The 21,288-nt window shown below is 38.8% G+C and overlaps 1 protein-coding gene across 1 annotated transcript in view; it reads left to right on the top strand.

Moving 5' to 3' along the window:
• LOC107692780 (A disintegrin and metalloproteinase with thrombospondin motifs 17-like) overlaps positions 1-21,288 on the top strand; it is a 147,808-nt gene that overhangs the window by 69,828 nt on the left and 56,692 nt on the right. The window contains exons 10-14 of the mRNA XM_016492003.1: positions 4,037-4,187; positions 6,101-6,202; positions 7,418-7,563; positions 14,111-14,280; positions 18,535-18,662. Coding sequence (XP_016347489.1) covers positions 4,037-4,187; positions 6,101-6,202; positions 7,418-7,563; positions 14,111-14,280; positions 18,535-18,662 — 697 coding nt within the window. The remainder of the gene's footprint in view (positions 1-4,036; positions 4,188-6,100; positions 6,203-7,417; positions 7,564-14,110; positions 14,281-18,534; positions 18,663-21,288) is intronic.

Here is a 21,288-nt window from a genome sequence, read left to right as displayed (position 1 = left end):
AATTGATTATATTGATTATATATTACAAATATATAATTAAATAGATTTTCCGCAAGCTATTACTAGTTACAAGGACCACTATATATATATACGTATATATATATATAATTGATTATATATTACAAATATATAATTAAATAGATTTTCCGCAAGCTATTACTAGTTACTACTAACATAAGGACCACTGACCAGGCTAGACTCGTTCTCCCATGTTAATTCTCTGGCAAATATCCTTGAGGAAGGTGTACAAACAGTGCGGCATTTGAATAGAAGAGAGTTCATTCTGGAAGCCCAGGCTTAATAGTGTCTGCTGCGGCTCTATAAACAAAGAACCGGCTGGAGTCATCGATCCTCACGGATGTACTGCAGCCGATGACAGAATAAAGCTGCAGGATTCACTGTCTGCTGTGCCCGTCGCGCTTCTGACCTCAATTCAGGCTACAGAGTGTCAACGTATCCAAGCAGATACCAGCACTATCCAAACTCTGCTGTTGAGCTTCTGAGAGCATTTCAATGCCAGAGACAATTAGGCAGATTAGTGTTTTCTCCTGTAGAGTAAAGCTCTGTGCTACGATAACACGACAGCATGGCTCTGCTCCAAAACCTGGTGAGCTGCCTATGTAGGCGTCATACTGTAGGTGCACACTACATGAAGGCTGTTCCAAAAGGTAGGCAGCAAAATTATGCTGCCTTATTTTGATCACATTTTGGAGCAGCATCACATGTATTCATCCTGCAGAAGGCAATCCCATAATTATTGTGAATTCACACATGCCTGTTGTTACTTGTACATAAACATACATAGACAGCCCATTTAGTGTGTAGCTGTCAGGGTTTGGGTAAAGGGATAGAGCGAGGACTCAATGGTGCAGGAGATTTAAAAAAATAAAACAAAAACTACCCCGTGGTAGTGATGTGACGTTCGACACCGAGGCTTCGAAGCTTCCCGTGATGTATCGAGGGCAGGGAGGAACACACAGCCTAAAATGTTGCTTGCCTTTATCACCCCCTTTATCAGTCTTGTGCTTAGACTTTAGCATTTTAGCTTTCTCATTTGAGATTTAGCATTTAGCTTTCTCGTCCGAGGCTTCGAAGCTTGTATCAAAAAAACGAAACATCTCACAGTGAAGCACTGTACCTGAGCTTGATTCATTTTGCCAAAACCACGTGATCCGTGACGTCCGAATCTTCGTTTTCGCACACAACCACGTGACTGCTTCATATTCTGATTCAAATAACGCAAACCACTTGCGCAGTTTCAGGTATCACTCACTTCTTTGAAAAGAATAAATCATAATAGAAATAAATATTTGCATGTGTAGTTTTGTGCATGTTCATTTTGTATTAATTCCTGGTTCAGACACTTTAACTGACCATTCTATGATAATCTTCGGTTATTTTGATCATAGCCTATATATGCCTACAGCCTTGCCTATTTTCCGCAAATGTATTAACAGAATCATGTATTCATATTGTGTAATACAATGACTGACATGAAGACTTATTTATATAGACTTCATATTTTCTTTGCTTTATACAGATTTTCATAGCACAAACTAATTTATTATCTGAAACAGTCCAAAAATGGCTGGGTCGTCTGGGACGCAAAGGCAGCTTTTTCCACCTTTTGACCACAAGATGTCGTTAGTGTGCACCATCTTGAAAAGCTTCGAGCAACGAACCTTTTTACGATACAGTTGAGGGGAAAGCCTCGGTGCTTCGCAAAGCTTCATTTTTCCATCACTACCCCGTGGGGAAAAACACAACTGGCAACAAGGCTTGGCAAGGCAAGGCAGGGCAAGGCAGGGCAGGACACAAGGCACACACTCAACATTCAACAACGAACTGCCCGGGACTGCAAACACAAAGAGAATAAAAAGGGAGCAAATGAGGAGGGTAATGAAGGAAACACAGGTGGGGCAAATTAATCAATAATCAGGTAACAAGATGGGTGGGGTCAAGACAATTGACATGAGAGCACATGGCACACAGGAAACAAAGACCAAAGCCATGTGCTCACACAAAACAAAAACACAAGCATATGGCCAGCAAAACAAAATCACCAGCCATGTGCAAAACAAGACATGAACACGCAGCTAATGAGAATACTCATAAGCCGCGTGTTCACACAAGACATCACATGAAAGCATGCAGCCAATGAAAAACACAAGCTGCGTGCTACACAGCACAATACATAACATGAATGCACGCAGCTGATAAAAACATGAACTGCATGCAACAACACAAGACACCACAACAAACGCAGACAGAAGAGCACACGGCCCGAGCGAACTCGAGGCCGCATGCTCCCACAACAAGACAGAACATGGAGCGCGAGTGTCCGAACCCCGACATGAAACCGAAACTCAACAAGACATGAGTGCCGGGATCCGAACACCATGCTCCAACATGAAACAATGAAACAGGACACGCAGACGAGAGCTCACGGCTCGAGCACTCTCGAAGCCACACGCTCGCATGAAAACAACGACATGACGGGAGTGTCAGGGCTCTGTCACAAAACCATGAATAAACTAGACCGAAGTGACAGAACCCTGACGCTAGCATGATTTTATTTTATTTTTAAATTTGTTTAATTTTATTTTACATTTGTTTAATTTTATTTTATCATGTGACTGTATGAATCAAGAATTACTAAATCAAGTTGCATATTTAGTCTGCCATATGTAATCGGTATTGTCAGTGTTTCTTTTAATGAAATTCCCATTGATTAAAATTCACAATAATTGTATTTTATTTTATTTTAAATTTGTTTGTATTTTATGATGTGACAGTATAAATCAAGAATTAGTAAATCAAGATGCACATTTAGTCTGTCATATTTTATAGGCATTGTCGGTGTTTCTTTTATTAAATTCCCATTGATTAAATTCACAATTATTTTATTTTATTTTTAAATTTGTCTAATTTTATTTTACATTTGTTTAATTTATTTTATCATGTGACTGTATGAATCAAGAATTAGTAAATCAAGTTGCACATTTAGTCTGCCATATGTAATAGGTATTGTCAGTGTTTCTTTTAATTAAATTCCCGTTGATAAAAAATTCACAATAATTTTATTTTATTTTATTTTAAATTTGTTTAATTTTATTTTATCATGTGACAGTATAAATCAAGAATTAATAAATCAAGTTGCACATTTAGTCTGTCATATTTTACAGGCATTGTCAGTGTTTCTTTTAATTAAATTTCCATTGATTAAATTCACAATTATTTTATTTTACTAACACACATTTAAAAATAAATTTACAGTTTCTTTTTGAGTATTGTGTTTCTTTATTCATTTATATAACTTTTAGTTTTTTATTTTTATTGTTTTTTTATTTCACAATGACAGTGACAATTTGAATCAAGAATTAGTAAATCAAGTTAAACCTTTAGTCTGTAATATTTTATAGGTGCAGTCAGCATTTCTTCTAATTAAACTCCCATTGATTAATTTCACCGTTTATTTTATTTTATTCTATTCAATTCAAAACAACAATTTCCATTTGAATATATTTATTTATTTATGAATTCATTTACATTCCTTACATACCATAACACATTGTTTTTTTTTTTTTTTCTTAAGCACATTGTTTTTTTCTCTCACACAGGTCATGCCTGCCTGATTAATTTAGGATGAGCTAAAATATTAAATATTTACAGAGAGCAGACGTGCTTGAGAATCCTGAAGTGTATGTGCTCATTAGGCTTTAAGGCATCAACGTCAAACTTTCCAAAATATTTCTCCTTTGCACTCCTTGAATAGGAGTTTGGGAACCACTCTTGGTTTTGCAGAAATCTGTCCTGCTACAGCTGTCTGTGTTTGTCTAATCTTACACTTATAGAAAGATGAGAAAGTGGACTTGGAGAAAGAGGAATTTTACTTAGAGCAAATGAATCAGCAATGGAAAGCCAGTATTAGAAGCACAGCAATTCCTAATTTCTTTTATAGGAAAGTCTGCAATTCCTCCAGTTGTGTGTGAAGATGTTATGCACATAATTTCTCTAACATCCTACTGTCTCCCAGATCGAAAGCAAGTGCCTGTTTGCTGCATACTGACCCACGTAACCGCTACCTCATCCGTCTGCCGGCCAAACTTCCCGGGATGCACTACAGCGCTGACAAACAGTGCCAGATCCTCTTCGGCACCAACGCTACGTTCTGCACTGATATGGAGGTGTGTGTGTCTTTCAGCTGGGAATGCACTGATATCATACTGCACTCATGCACTACATGCTTCCATACCGCAAACGGACACAATCCAGCATACATACACACAAATAAACACCGGCAACATGCAACTCAAACTTTCTGACCTAAACAAGATTATATATGTGGCAGAATCCTGTTGCAGTTGCTTTTGGTCCTGGGATCATTCCTATATGTAAGTAGTTGAAGTATAAATGTATCCAGGCTACATTATAGCAGGTGAATAATATAAAGGGTTTCACGCTTATCTGCGCAAAGCCTCCTCGTACATATTGCATAAAAAATATGAAATAAATTAATCTTTATAAAATAAATTGAAATGTATACATTTTAATTAATATAATACTATACATATTATATGCTTAATTTAAGTGGTACTTAAATAAAAGTCATAAATTAAGATATAAAATATATACATTAAAATACATTTATTTTGATATGAATATTTTCATTTGGTCTTTGTAATATGGTCACAATATTAAATGTGACTTTATAATTGTGGTATAATCATTTATGTAATACATGTAAATGTTTTTCTGTTGTTAAACAGCAAATATTTAAGCATGAGTCTCAGAAAAATTATTTTAATAAATTGCACATTGATAAAATTCACAAATTTCTTTTCTTTATTCACATAAAAGCACAATTAAATTCACATTTTTCTTTTAAATTTATTTATTTATACATTTTAATTTGTTATAAAATATATCATTAATTAAATTAAATCAAAACAAAATCCATTTTGTCTTCATCATTTGATTTGGTTTGATTCACATAAAGTCGCAATTAAATTCACTTTTTTACTTTTAAATGAATGTATTAATTTATTTATACATTTTAATTTGTTATAAAATATATCCATTTTAAATTTGAAAAATTCATTTTGTCTTCATCATTTCATTTGATTTTTTAAAATTTGTTTTGACTTGATTTTAGTTTAGTTTAGTTTAGTTTAGTTCAGTGTTGTGTTGGCCCTAGGATCATTCCCATATGAAGCTAGTGGAAGTATAAAATTATCCAGGCTACATTTGTAGCAGGTGAATAACATAAAAGAGTATCTGCACTTAATCATAAATCATGTTTGTCCACGCAAAGCCTCAGATCTCTGGATATTTCCGTCTGGAAGTTTCAGTTCACAAGTTGCCAGAGTGAAAACATCAGAGCGGATGGGAGGTGCTGGCGTATCAGGTTTGATCTGATCAGTTCACAGTCAGTTCATGCTTTCCTGAGCGTGTAATCATCAGCTATAACCGTTCAGATCATCGCTGCAAACATTTCCACTCGCTGCCCGTCCATCATAACTGTATACCATCTACACGTTGTGCAGTGCTACAGCAGATACCTAGATTCACATAAAACATGCGTGAAGAAGATGAATAGTCTGTTGCTGGCAGGCTGAGAGGAGCTGGCATAAAAGAGACGTCTAAAACAAAGTGTAAATAAGTCAATTTAATGGCCGTCCTGCCACCTTTGAAATGTTTCTCTCTGTGAGATTGAAAAATGTGATTGAGCACAAGATGTAAAGGAGCGTGTCTGGCTAAAGTAAAAATACGAACTTGTCAGACAGACACGGAAAATACAGTCCATCTCAAGGGCTGTTGGTTAAAAAAGTCTCTTTGTTCGAGGAGAGGAAAGAAAAGGCTGTGGTTACATGAAATGTACAAGCTTATTTTTTATTTTATTTTGAGATGATAAAGAGATTTAATTTGTGCTTTTTCTTTACTGTGGGATAATTCTGTATAGTGTGTGTTTTTCAGTCAGGTAATGCATGTTTGGGTCATAAATACACTTTTATAACTATAAAATCAAATAAGAATGAAATAAAAATTATCACATTGTTTTTATACTGTCCACATGAATGTAAACTGTCTGTGTTTTCAGCACCTGATGTGTGCTGGTCTCTGGTGTTTGGTGGAAGGAGACACGTCATGTAAAACCAAACTAGATCCACCGCTGGACGGCACTGAATGTGGAGCCGACAAGGTAACCATTTATGATTACAGTGTTATTAAACTTTAGCCATTAATATGTTTATAAGCAACTGAAAAAAGCACAAATGTCAGGGCGTTAAAACTTCTCCAGGGCCCCAAAACATCCTCGGACCCCAAAGGGTTAATATTAAGGAAATTATACCTTTAATTTAAAAACAGCCAATACTATAGGTAAAATCATTTTGACAGATGGGGAATAAAGCGGCTGACTTGGCTGTGGAGCAGATCAAAATATCAGACTGAAAGTGCTGCTGAAAGTTTCATTTACTATAATGACAGAAACCTGCTGATTTGTACAGGGTGTTAAAATGCAAAAAAATATGCAAATAAATTTAAGAAAAAAGACTTTAGACTTATTATTTAAAATATTGTAATGATGTTCACTACCAATCAAAAGTTTTTTTATACTTTTAAAGGAAATGAATACTTTTATTTAGCAAGGACACGTTAGAAAAATCACAGTTTCCATAAAAAATATGAAGGAACACAACTGTTTTCAACAGTTAACATTAAAATAAATTATTTAATACTTTCATTTAGCAGAGACCCATTAAATTGAACAAAACTGACAGTAAACACATTTATAATGCTACAAAATATTACATTTTCATATAAATGTTGTTTGTTCTATTCATCAAAGAATCCTGAAAAATAAAATGTATCATGGTTTCCACAAAAATATGAAGCAGCACAACTGTTTTCAACATTGATAATAATCAGAAATGTTTCTTGAGCAGCAAATCTGCATATCAGAATGATTTATGAAGGATCGTGTGACACTGAAGACTGGAGTAATGATGCTGAAAATTCAGCATTGATCACAGCAATAAATTACATTTTAACATGCTGTATATTCAAATAGAAAACTGTTATTTTAACTTCAATAATATTTCACAATATTACTGTTTTACTGAATGTTTGATCAAATAAATGCAGCCTTGGTGAACAGAAGATACTTCTTTTTTAAAAGCATTAAAAAAATGTAGTGTAAATCAATGGGGGATTATCAACATGGATTTCTTAAAACATAAAATTCATAATTGCAGCAGTTTAATAAATGAGGCTAGTGGCTGGGAACAAACCCTATAATGTTTGCAGAGTGTCAATACAGCAGCACTGCCTGTAATCAACTTCATATGAAAGCAATATAAACCAGTGGTTTGTCTTCATTTAGCTGGATTAACACTTATGTGTATGTCTTTATCAGTGGTGCAGGGCGGGTGAGTGTGTCAGTAAAACACCCATCCCGCAGCATGTGGATGGAGACTGGAGTCCATGGAGCACATGGAGCATGTGCAGCCGAACATGTGGCACAGGAGCGTGCTTCAGACAGAGGAAATGTGACAACCCCCCGTAAGCCTTTACATCTCTCACTTTCTCCCTCCATGTCTCCATGGTCAACTAGTCGTTCAGAAAAGTAGTCAGCAGGTCAGTGTTTAACTGATATCAATAACTCATCATTCGCCATCCAGTCTTACTTTCACTGATATAAGTGTCTGTTACTAACTAGTAGTCATGCATCTCCTATTGTGAACAAACAAGCTGTAGTCTAGAGATGATCGGACTCGATGCAAGCGCAGTCACCATCCAAACCCACAATGCACCACAATAATCCTGTTTGTGTTTTGGCAGGAACAAGCTTTCCTCTCACTCTCCTGTGACGCCGTTTCTCTCCGAGTGTCATTTCTCAACTCCTGACAGCCCGCCAGAGAGCTTGTGTGTGTGTGTTTAAAACATGATGTAATAATTCAAAGTTCTCCGGTTATTTCGAGTGCAGAACAGCGTGCAATTTGTGAGCGATGGTCTAAGGTGTGCGTTTTTGTTTTGGACGCTCGTAACATCTTGTGCCGCGTTCTGGAGGTAATCGCTCTTTTGTGCGCGGCTCCACCGTGGATCGTAAAACACTTGGAGCTGCATCAAGCAAACTGAAGAGCAGGGCGGCGCATACTCCTAGCTGGATTCTTATGGAATCTCATTCTGTAAACAGAAGTTCTCTCCCTGCTCTACTATTAGCCAAGTTGAGTGTTCCTTTAAAGAACATCACTAAAAATTTTGTAGTGCATAGCTCTTTAAGGATATTGAAACAAATTAAGAAATTTCTTGGTGTCACGCTGCCCTCCCTTCATTCTCCCATTTGTGAGAATCATAATTTTACACCGGCTTTGAGTGATAGAACCTTTCAAGTGTGGAATAATAAGGGTCTTTCCGCATTTAATGACTTGTACACAGATGGTCAATTTTCCTCCTTTGATCATCTTCTTAGTAAATATCATCTTTCTCATTCTCATTTTTTTCGTTACTTGCAGATTCGGCATTATGTTCAGCAGACTTTTTCTGACTATAAGATTCAGCAGGAAGAGCATTGTTTCTATAATTTAGTGCGACAAGCCCCAGACTCTCGGCATATGGTTTCACAATTTGTTTCCGTTCTCTACGCAGGTTATTACATCTGATTATCTTAGGGTAGCCTGGGAAAAGGAGGCTGGTATCAGCTTATCTGATAACCTTTGGTCTGAAATCTTGAAGAGAATACATAGCTGTTCCATCAATGCAAGACTTCAATTAATTCAGTTTAAAATTGTACACAGACTGCATTATTCTAAAACCAGACTCCACAAGATCTACCCAGCTGTGTCTCCTATATGTGATCGACGTCAAGTTGCAGAGGGAACTTTGTCTCATGCTTTTTGGTCTTGCCTGAAACTCCAGAGATACTGGGAAGATATTTTCTCTTGGTATTCAGTGGCATATGATCAGACCCTTCCTCCTGAAATGGAATTGGCCATTCTTGGCTATTCTGACACAGTTTCCTCTTTGCCTTATCATTTGCAGTTGGCATTAATGTTGGGCATGGTTGTGGCCAAGAGAATTATATTAAGGGATTGGAAAGCCACTGCTCCCCTATGTTTTCAGAAATGGCTTGTGGAGATGGTCTCCGTTTTAAACCTTGAAAAAATTCGGCTTAACGAATCAAAGTCTCTTAATTTTTCCAAGATCTGGGGTCCCTTCCTCCAATATTTACAGAATAGTTGAACTTAAAGATTATTATACTATTTATAGTATTTATCTGTTATGGCTATGATTTCTGTGGTGATTTTTGTCCCTGTCCTTGCATGATCTATATTCATTTTATGTATTTTATTTAGGCATTTTTGTCATTTATAAATTCGTCTGGCTTTCTTTTTTTTTTTGGGGGGGGTCATGTTGTTTGTTTGTTGTTGTTATAAAACGAATAAAAATAATATGGCAAAAAGCAAACTGAAGAGCAAAAAGGAAGAAAAATAGGGCTGACGTACAAGTCATGTTCTGTTTTTAAGTACAATAGTGGAAAAGGGGAAAGAAAGAGTGTGAGGAAGAAACTAGATTTGCATTTGCTGAAAAAAAGTAGCAGTGCTTGCAAGAATAATGTTTAGGTTGTAGGTTTTGCATTCTTTATGTGAGACCAGTTTTAATTCAGAATGCAAATAAATGTAAGAAAGAAGGCCAATCACAATTTAATATGCAAATCTCTGATGAGGTCATCAGTGTCGGTTACATTTTGATTGCTGAACTGAGTGTCAGTGTGATTTTGAATCTTTAATCTAGACAACATGAAGTCTGGTTCTGAACAGTTCCTCAGTGCATTTCAAAAACTTCTTCTGTAATCTTTCATCAAAATATAACTTTTCTCATTTTTGGCATGCTGGCTATTCGATTATGTTAATCAATAGCCAAATAGCTGTTTTGGCATAATTTTAGCAAACTTGCATTCAAGTCTGGCTTCATTCTGGTATGCAACACCACTTTTTGTGATCTAATCAATTCCTGATGCATTAAACCAAGTCCCTCCCTACATTTCTTAAAATTTAAATATCATGTTTCAGTCAGAGATGTGTGACATTAGAGAAGCAATGGGCTGTGAACAGTATTTTTCTTTGACTTAAATTTCCTTAAACGTTTACATAAAACAGAAATAAATTTAAGTTTGCACTGCCATTCAAAAGTTAAGTAAGTACGTTTTCTTTTTTTTTTTGAAAGAAATTAATACTTTTATTCAGCAGGGATGCGTTAAATTGATCAAAAGTGACATTAAAGACATTTATAATGTTACAAAAGATTTATAATTTAAATAAATACAGAGTTCTGGCATGAAACTCTAGATGGCACAGTCCGATAGGTCTAACTCAATCTGACCTAATGACATCATCACATGGCACAGCTGATTGGTTCTCTCCAGTATCGGTAGCCAATGAGCTCACTGCTCAACATTCAAATATATGATTAGTGCTTGCAGTAGCAGTTGCAGCTTGCTTCAGAACAGCGAAATCAACATCTAAGATAAGTGAATGCTCTTCTAATCCATATTGCTGTGTGTATTGCATGGTCTGCCTAATTTAATTCAAAAATGAGCAACCATAATCAAGTTTAAACTAAGTGTCATGTTAGCAGTTTGCATTGTATGCAGGAGCGAATATTAAGCATATTAGCAGCAGCATTTAGCATCTGTGTTTATACAGCCGGAGCAAACGCAGTTTAGAGCATATGTAATCGGTCTGAGGACACGCCGATAGTAACGGACATGAAACAGGTTAATGTGTGTGGTTGATTTTCAGCTGCACGCGCTTATCGCAGTCATATCAATGACAGTGTTGCGGGAGACGCTGAAGATCACTATCAACAGCTGTAACAGTTAGTTCCGAGTGAAATGCATTATGGGCAGTGTAGTTCAGAGAAATCTGCTCGTGTGACGTGTGCTCTCGCTGTGCTGTGTAATTCAGAATACTGAGAAAGAACATTTATATTCTGCTTTTATTTCAGTTCATTCAGGTCAGTCCACCCAGGGGTTTTGTGCACTGAGTGAAATGCATTATGGGTAGTGTAGTTCAGAGAAATGTGCTTGTGCGACGTGTGCTCTCGCTGTGCTGTGTAATTCATTAAATGGAGAAATAACATTCATATTCTGCTTTTATTTCAGTTCATTCAGGTCAGTCCACCCAGGGGTTTTTGTGCACTGTAACTTTGACAACTTTTATCTGCACGAGAGAGTAAAATGGCATGCATCGGCTAACTTTGTCCATCTCATCATTGCATGAACATGAATTAACAAGCTGTTACGCTGCCGCTGGGACTGATGAAGTGGAGAAAGTAACAGCAGTTATTAAATGACAAAATTATGATATTTGCTCAGGTGGGTGCTGGGGTCTTATCTATCGGATTGCAACATATATCCATTTTGTTAATTAAACATTACACATAGTGCGTGTCTAATTAGAGTTAAGCCAGTCGGCGTGGTAGCCCAGGCTCACATAGTCATAGGCCACTAGCGTTGAGCCGGTCGGCGTGGTAGCCCAGGCTCACATAGTCATAGGCCACTAGCGTTGAGCCGGTCGGCGTGGTAGCCCAGGCTCACATAGTCATAGGCCACTAGCGTTGAGCCGGTCGGCGTGGTAGCCCAGGCTCACATAGTCATAGGCCACTAGCGTTGAGCCGGTCGGCGTGGTAGCCCAGGCTCACATAGTCATAGGCCACTAGCGTTGAGCCGGTCGGCGTGGTAGCTAGGGTTGGGTATTGTGTTTTTTTTTTTTTTTTTTTTTTTTTTTTTTATACCGGCGCCAAATCGATACTTTTAAAGTGGTTCCGGTGCTTGAACCAATACTTATTAAAAAAACAAATAAATAAAAATTCCCCAAAAAATGAGGGATTGGCCATTAGCACTATAAACGCATGATGTCTGTTTCATTCATACTGGACGCCAGAGGGCGCCCTCGCACAGAAAATCCACATATCCAGACACAGAAGTAGCGGAACTCATGACCCTCCAGGAAATCCCTAATATGGACAAAGGCATCGCTATTATAGCTGTAACTGAATAAACAGAACATATAAACGTTTTGAATGATAAAACAAAGACGATGAACACTCGACTGCGACAATATAGGTTATCTGTGTTATTCAAGCCATCTCTGGTATTTTCATAATAATTAAGTATATTTATAATCCATTGCTAATCGATGTATTCTTTTCAAGGTAGCCTATGGAACATATTTTCTGCCTCATTCTGTGACAAGAAGCCACATCAGATCACAAAGGAAGCATTTGACTGGTGTTGTGGAGTAAAAAGGTTATAATGTTCTCTTTTGTTGGATAATAGGTTTAGAAATGTGAATACAAGGGAAGTTTAGCTTTAGGCATTTTAATTTAAGCATGTTTAGCTTAGTTAACGGAAGGCTACCTGCTGCCATCAGAGCAAGTGTAATTGCTGCATTCACGCGTTCCTCGGATGATCTCATTACCCGAGTTGTGCTTTTAAGTCGGAATGTGAAAACAACATGGACACTCGCGTTACTACAAAGATTTGTTGGATTTGTATTATTAGAGCTTTCCGACTTGAGTTCACGTGCATTTTCTCAGTCGGGAAATAATTTTTCATGTGCGGTGCCGGTGATGATGCTTCTTACATCTGTTTCGGAGAACCAGAGGACAAATATTTGAATCGATCGCTCAGGCATTGCACCGAAATCTGTGTTCTGATTCGGTTCTAGTACATAGCGGTTACATAGGTATCGGTGCCATATTGGTACCGGGTTTCGGTACCCAACCCTAGTGGCACACATAGATAGTAATGCATGCAGTTCACATGGCTCTTCGGAGCAGCAGCAGTACAGACATAGAGTTAGACATAGGTCTAACTCAATCTGACCTAATGACACCATTATCACATGGCACAGCTGATTGGTTCTCTTCTGTATCGATAGCCAATGAGCTCGCTTCTCAACATTCAAATATATGATTAGTGCTTGCAGTAGCAGTTGCAGCTTGCTTCAGAAATCCTCCACCTTCCCCAGCTCCACCTGTATAGATCTGCTATGAGGGGATTCATGTACGCTATAAGGGGGGGTTATTTCATGTATGTTATATTTGCAGCAGCAATATTTCTTACATGCTCACATCAGCATGTTGTGGATGTATTGGCAGTAGCAAGTCTCGGTACTTGCTCTGCGGCAGCAGCAGCGTAGTAGATCTATTCCGCCAAGACCAAATACATTAACATTGTCATGTACATTACCATGCCAATCACTCAGAGAGTTGTCATGGCAGAAATGCAGTTATTTTTAATATTCTAGTTATCAATAGCTGCAATACAACTGTTTTCAGCATTGATAAAAAAAAATATTTCTTGAGCAGCAAATCATCATATTAGAATGATTTCTGAAGGATCATGTGACACTGAAGACTGGAGTAATGATGCTGAAACTTCAGCTTTGATCACAGGAATAAATTACATTTTACAATGTATTCAAATAGAAAACAGTTATTTTAATTTTTAATAATATTTTTTAAGTAATCTTTTTAATAATATTATTGATCAAATAAGTGCAGCCTTAGTGAGAATAAGATATTTGACGACCTCAAACCTCTGAACGGTAGTATAATTGGTCTGTTCAATGAGTGTTTGGGGCTGAAATAAAATAAGATAAAATGAACCCTAATTAAAATGTTTGAGAGATATCACTACAGTTCTGCCTGGCAAACTCCATAATTCATTAAAATGACATGCAGGTTCGGAAATACGACAGTTTTGAGAGACTCTCACAGCAGATGAGACAGACTGAGAGATGGAACACGATGTAGACTGTGAGAATGTGAGGAAACTTGTTACTGAACAGGTTTTAGACTGTCACTTTGTCAGCTGTCATCATTTGAGCAAGCAAAACATGTTCTAATGAAGGTTTATGGGGCCTCAAAACCTTTCCTCAGTCATATTTAGCTTGACCTCTGTCACGGAGCGACTGTCTGTCCTCATGTCTCCTCTCCTCAATCCTCGGCCTACAGCTGGGATAATGATCTTCATGCTTTGTCTTCAGGTTTAGGTCATAGAGCAGTCTGTTTAACTCTATTTCTTGTGGTTGTGGTTCTCTAGGCCCGGTCCAGGAGGAAAGTACTGCCAGAAGACCAGCGTGGAGCACAAAGTGTGTGAAGGGCCGCCGTGTACGAAGGGTCTGCCCACGTTTAGAGACCAGCAGTGTCAGTCTCATGACCGGCAGGCCAGTAAGAAGAAAAGCCAGATGTGGACAGCTGTGATCGATGATGGTGAGACTAAAAAATACACCTCTGTTTGCTGAATGAAAGCCAGTATTTGTTTCATACTAATTTTGTTGTGATGATTTCAGAAATAGTGCCTGTTTTGCTTGAGCATGTTACACTTTCACACAAAATATGATGCATTTTGAAGCTTTTTTGCTTTTGACAACCATTTGAAAAATGAAGAAGTCTTGTATTTTAACTTAATCAGCAGAAAAACTGCCACAAAGACACGATTGCTGTCTTCCTCTCTGCCAGATTACAGCTATGTGATTTTCACATATATGAATGATTTAAGGTCCTTGTACACTGAGTCCAAAATTTTCGTATGCATTTTTTCGTATTCGTCATCCTAAAAATTCATCAAGCACAGAAACCTTGCACAGTAAGTCTGATGTGTATTAATTAATCCGTTGTGAAAAACAGTACTAAATGGAGTCTTCAAGCAGTAAGGATGATTTTGTTGTCCTCTCGCTTCTTAAAAAGAGAAAAAGAAAGGAAATATTCAAAGTTTACTTCAGGATGTCAGTGGCTCAGTTTGATGCTTTGCTAGCGATACTAGAGCCACATATTAAAAAGAAGACCACCAATTTCTGTGAACTCTGTGTGCAAGGATCTTTACGGTGCTTTGTGCAGCGAGAAGTGGATGAACTTGACAATCGCCATTCTGGATTTTGGCGTTCGCTTGTACGGTGGCTCTGAATTGTCAAAACACCTGTCAAAATACTTGCTACGGATGTGAAAAACGCAGAAAATCGAACCCGGTCCGAAATTTTTTATGACGGACGAAAGTTTCGGAGGCAGTGTGTAAATGTGATTGACACAAAGTGAGGATGTATTTATTTTTCAACGTGCAAAAATTTCGGATGAAAATTTCTAACTCAGTGTGCCATGGCCTTTAGAAGACATTATTTTGTATTTAATCTTGATTTCAAGGCCAATCACTGCAGAAAATGCAAACATGACCCAGATGTTTTCTGCTACTTCTGGGGGTGTTTTGCAACATCCAAACAGCAACAGAAAATTACAGATTGTGTGGAAAAAAATAAATATGAATACTTCATATTAAATACTTTGTCATTAAAAACAAATGTTTTCACATTTGACTGCTTTTGTTATTTTGATGAGTGCATTAATGCTGTTCAGTTCAGTGTCAAGAGAGTCTGAGCTGGATTGAAAACAGCACTCGTCTGATTTCACACTGTGAGCTCTTGTCAAGGACATGTTCACTTGATTACTGGGCAGCTTATGAGCGAGAGGATGAATGCTATGCCTTTTTAGAGTCCAAATTCATCTCTGAAATTCTTTGACCCAGTCGTCGTCTTGTTCCGCTGCTCTTTCTGTCACTCATAATCATCTTAAGCGTCTTGTCATCTCGGCAGCTTGTTTATTTTTTCCTGTTTCAGAAATGACACCAAACTCAGTTCAACGCAATGTACAGTAAATGCTGACATGTGAATCATATTTGTTTTGGTGTGTGAACTATAATAAATCTATCTATCTATCTATCTATCTATCTATCTATCTATCTATCTATCTATCTATCTATCTATCTATCTATCTATCACCATCTCAAGTGGGCTACCATCAACTGTGATAGGTGCATTTACAGTTGGATTGATGCACATAAGTTGAGTCTTGGTGGTACTGATGTTAAGACCTGTCTGTTTAGCAATGTTATGCAGCCTAGTTGTTTTCTCCTGCAGGTGGTCTTGCTTGGAGGATAATATAGCAAGGTCGTCTGCAAAGTCTAGATCTTCTAATTGGGAGAACAGAGTCCACTGGATCCCTCTAGGCTTGTCTGCTTTGGTTCTGTGCATGATCCAGTCAACGGCAACAAGAAATAGGATGGGGGATAAGATACAACCCTGTCTTACCAGACTCCACTGGGAACCACTCCGAGGGTTTCCCATCAAGTATAACACAGCATTCGAAGGTCGATAGAACAACCCTATCAAGGTCACCATCTTTGGAGGAACTACGTAGGACCTTAGGATCCTTCCATAGGGTGTCACGATGTAAACTGTCGAATGCCTTTTTAAAGTAGATGAAGTTAATATAAAGGGGGTGTTCCATTCAAGACATTGCTCAATAATGTTTCTTAAAGCAAATATCTGATCTATGCATCCTCTCCCTTTCCTGAATCCTGCTTGCTCCTGCCTTAGCTTGATGTCAATAGTGGAGTCAATTCTGCGCAGGAGAACTTGACAGAAGACCTTTGATGGTATAGACAACAGTATGATGCCTCACCAGTTGTTACAGACCTGGAGGTTACCTTTCTTAGGGAGCTTCACAATTAATCCTTTGGACCAGTCCACAGGGATAGTGCCTTTGTCCCATATGTTGCGGAAGAGGTTTGTTAAAACTTTTGTTGAAGTTCTCAGGTCGGCCTTAAGCATTTCTGCATGGATGTTGTCAATTCCACAGGCTTTCCTACTTTTTGAGGCTTTGATGGCATGCCTTACTTCATCTTCCGTTGGTGGACTGATGTCAGTGTCCAGGACAACAACTGCTGGTGGTGGATTTGCAGGATCATCAGGTTCTGGTCTGTTGAGTGCTTCGTAGAAATGTTGTTCCCAATGAGCAGCTTGCTCATGTTCTGTTTTAAGATTGTTTCCATCCTTATCCTTGACAGGGACTGACTGACTAGTCTTTTTGCCACATAACTGCTTGGTGATCTTAAACACAGGGCTGAGGTCCCCTCTAGCAGCAGCAGTTTCTGCTTCCTTCGCTAGTCCTTCAACAAAGGATCTTTTGTCCCTTCTGGCGCTTTTCTTTACCTCTCGGTCTTTGGCTTTATAAGCCTGCTTTGCCTGTTGTTGCAATCTTGGTGATTTGGTGCTTAGCATTTTGGCTTTCAGATGTTTTCTTTCTTCTATTTTCTCCCATGTTCCAGATGTTAACCATTCCTTGTTTTTCTTTTTTCTGTAGCCTAATATAGTTGTGGCTGTTTCTATGTAGGTGTTCTTTATTGTTCCCCAAACGGTGTTAATATCAGGTTAATATCATTTGTAGAATCAGCTAAGGCAGCAAAGTGGTTTCTCAGTTCTACTACAAACTGTTTGTTGGTCTTGGGACACTTTAGTTTGGCAATGTCTAGGTGTCTTCTTTGCTGACTCTTTTGCTTTACATTGTGTAGTTTTAGCGTAATGCTCGCTATAACTAGGTGGTGGTCGCTATTCACATCTACTCCACGACAAACTTATGTAACATCTTGTAATGACTTGCGCCATTTGCCATTAATAGCAATGTGGTCAATTTGGTTGATAGTTTGACCATCAGGTGAGCTCCATGTGAGTTTGTGGATGTTCTTGTGTGGAAAGATGGTGCCTCCTATCACGCAACCATTATCCAAGCAAAATTCTGCAAATCGCCTGCCATTATCATTCATCACCCCGCAGCCATGTTTCCCCATAGCTCTCTCATAGTTGGTGTTGTTTGCCCCAACCTTAGCATTTATGTCTCCCATGATCAGCAACATGTCATGTTGAGGGACTTGGGAGACCACTGTTTGTAGTTCTTCGTACCAGGTGTCTTTTTTCCTCATCCTCAGCTTCATTTGTTGGTGCATAGCACTGTAGGATGGTGAGTTTACAGTGTTTTGAGTTGAAGCAAACTTTGATCAGTCAGGCGCTAATTGGGATATAGATGTATGTCTTTCTCTGTCTACTTATTTATCTACATATTGATTGTCATATTGGAACACTTGCATTATATATATATATATATATATATATATATATATATTTGCTATGAAATCCACTTATGTACTGCAATTAGATGAAAAACATATAACCAAAAAAACAGCCAGACAAACATCCTCCTGTGCACCTGAACGGCCTCCACTCTGACGAAAGCGATGAAACCGCAGCACTCAAAAGCACTCTCTGTATTTTACCTCACAATGGCAGAAACACAGGCTCTCCAAACTCTGATCGCTCGAGAGTCACTTACAGACAATCACTCTATCAGGGAACTTTCATCATCTGCAGACTAAAGGAGCACGAAGCCGCTCTTAAATCACAACATGTCACTCAGAAACAGGCTTGTGATCTTCTTAAGTAGACGTAATACCGTGAGTGCACTTCATGTGTTCTAGCTGGAAGTACAGATACTTGTGCCTCTTTCAGCCTCAAAGTTCAATCTATAGAGAGTGGATCCAATAAAACTAATTTATGGAGGAAATTTGTGAACAAACATTAAAAATTATGCATGTACATGCTAAATGAAGCATTTATGTATGTGTGTGCTTTTATTTCCCAGAAAAGCCATGCGCTCTGTATTGTTCACCCATCGGCAGTGATGCACCGGTACTAGTGGCAGAGCGTGCGCTGGACGGAACGCCATGTGGACCTTACGAGAGCGACCTGTGTGTGAGTGGAAAATGTCAGGTGTGTATTTTCATACTACTGTTCAAAAGTTTGGGGTCAGTAAGGTTTTTTTCTTTTGTTCACCAAATCTGCATTTATTTGTAAAATGTAATTTATTCCCGTGATGCAAAGCTGAATTTTCAGCATCATTACTTCAGTCTTCAGTGTCACATGATCCTTCAGAAATCAGTCTAATATGCTGATTTGGTGCTCAAGAAACATTTCTGATTATTATCAGTCTTGAATGCTTCATATGGTTGTGGAAACACTAATAGATTGTTTTCAGGATTTTTTTAAATTAAAGTTTTATTTTCAATGTATTATGTTACAAAACATTTCTATGTCTTTACACTCTAAAAAATGCTGGGTTAAATACAAACAAGTGTTGGTATTGTGAAATATGGACAAACCCAGCAATTGGGTTGTTTTGACCCAGTGGTTGGGTTAAATGTTTAACCCAACCTTCTGGGTAGTAACCCAACCGCTGGGTCAAAACAACCCAATTGCTGGGTTTGTCCATATTGTACCCATCACTGGGTTGTATTTAACAAAGCATTTTGTAATTTTTGATCATTTTAATGTGCCCTTGTGGAATAAAAGTATTAATTACTTTCGTATTTCATAAAACAATTGTATTTATCCCAAACTTTTGAATCACAGGGTCATCATACAAATATTGTATTGATTGCAGTTGTCTCTGAAATCAAACTGGAATATGAGAAGACTGATGTAAGATATGAGAGATTTTCGCATAAAAATGACACACTTATTGAATTCAATGAAGATTAAGGTTAATAACCCTCCTGAAGTGCAGAGCTTAGAACAGTTTAAAAGATTTATCGATTGATTAAAGATGAGCGTGAGATCATATTGCACCGGTTCATTTTCTGCACTGATTTACAGTAAAACATTGCAGAAGAGTATTTGATTAAATGAGCAACATTTTGATTGTAGAAGCATGTTGTCAAAAAGGAAGACTGATGAATGAGTGTTAGGAAAGCGACCGAAGTACAGAGATTCGTGTAGTAGTTCGACAAAGAAAGACACATCGCACACTTAATTTTGGCCACTGTTTCTACAGTCAACCACACTGTTGCTCACTGGCCACTAGTAAGAGTACAAGACTGAAAGGAGGTCACAGTCTGCAAGCCGCCTCCGCTAATAGACGGCAGGAATGAAAAAAGCAGGTCAAAATGTCTGGAAGTGATTTTACTGTGTGCACTATAAAAAACACACACATACACATGTGCGGTTACTGTACGTGAGTGAAGGGATTCATCGGCCCCCGAGCATTGACTACATCCCTTCATTCTGTAACATAAACATGCTCCACCTGGGCAGCCCCACAGGAAGTGAGCAGATTCAGGGTCAGATCCTGTCCTGGTTTGTCCTGACCACAATCCCAGCATCGCTGTTTTGGAGTTAGCGCTCATATTCATGGTCTGAATGAAGCTCTTGTGTCAGAAACATCCAGAGGGAGAGAACGGATGCTCAGCGCCAGGATCCTTCAGTGAAAATATGATTTCTGTGACCTTTTTTGGTTTATACCATTCTGCTTTTACTTTTAAGCCAGCCTATTAAGAAATAAATCACTGACAGAGATGACCTGGATTTAATGAAGGCTACAATAGGGAAGACATTATTTACACACAGGATGCAAACAAGAAGATTCTTTCAGCATCATTAGCGTTATCCCTAATTTTCTGATTTGTCAATTGTTTGTTAGTGATTCTCAGAAACACATGCTCATTGTTTTTCTGGTGAATGCTAATTTAATTTGCTGAAAATGTACACACCCGCAGGCCATCCAAGATGTAGATGAGTTTGTTTCTTCATCAGATTTGGAGAAATGTAGCATTACATCACTTGCTCACCAATGGATGCTCTGCAGTGAATGGGTGCCATCAGAATGAGAGTCCAAACAGCTGATAAAAACATCATAATAATCCACAATTATTATAAAAGCCCGCATCTTCAGCCCTATGCAAACGTAGTGGGGCTGAATGAGAGCGGTTACAGGGCGATGCCTCGGGTCGAACAGACACTTGCGAGCTGTTTGTCGCCCAGTTCGGCATCGTCCCTGAAAGCCCCGGCACTGCCCTCCAAGCCGCTGCGTACTACATCTAGCTTGGTGGGCAAAGGGTACACTGCAGCGGGTCAGGCTGGTGTGTGTTTGCACACTATGGCAGTGTGTGCCGACCTGCTGAAGGAGCTAGATGAGGGTGAGGAGATTAACCCCGAGGATATCACCGAACTCCACAGAACCACTGATTTATCTCTCCGCGCCACCAAAGAGACCGCCCGTGCCATCGGCAGGTCTATGGCAGCCATGGTGGCCGCGGAGAGGCATCTGTGGTTGACCCTCTCCGAGATAAAAGAGAAGGACAGGGTCTTCCTCATGGACAACCCGCTTGCGCCTTCTGGCCTGTTCAGCAACGCCGTCAACTCGGTCGTCGACAGGTACCAGGAGGCCCGTAAACAAGTGGCGTGTTCCAGCGGTTCCCCCCTCACCGCTCTCTAGCTTCGGGGGCTGCTGGGCAGGAGCAGCCCCACTCGTGTACCGGCTCCTCATACCGGGAACAACAAAAGCGGAGTGTTGCCTCTCGTGCTCCTCCACAGCGGGACCGAGAGCAGCGGCACACTAGGG

The sequence above is a fragment of the Sinocyclocheilus anshuiensis genome, unplaced genomic scaffold (genome assembly GCF_001515605.1).
Source record: "Sinocyclocheilus anshuiensis isolate Anshui unplaced genomic scaffold, SAMN03320099.WGS_v1.1 scaffold45, whole genome shotgun sequence".
In the NCBI taxonomy this organism is placed as follows: domain Eukaryota; kingdom Metazoa; phylum Chordata; class Actinopteri; order Cypriniformes; family Cyprinidae; genus Sinocyclocheilus; species Sinocyclocheilus anshuiensis.
Note: the sequence above shows the minus strand (reverse complement) of the source record. Positions and strands in the feature narration are given on the sequence as shown.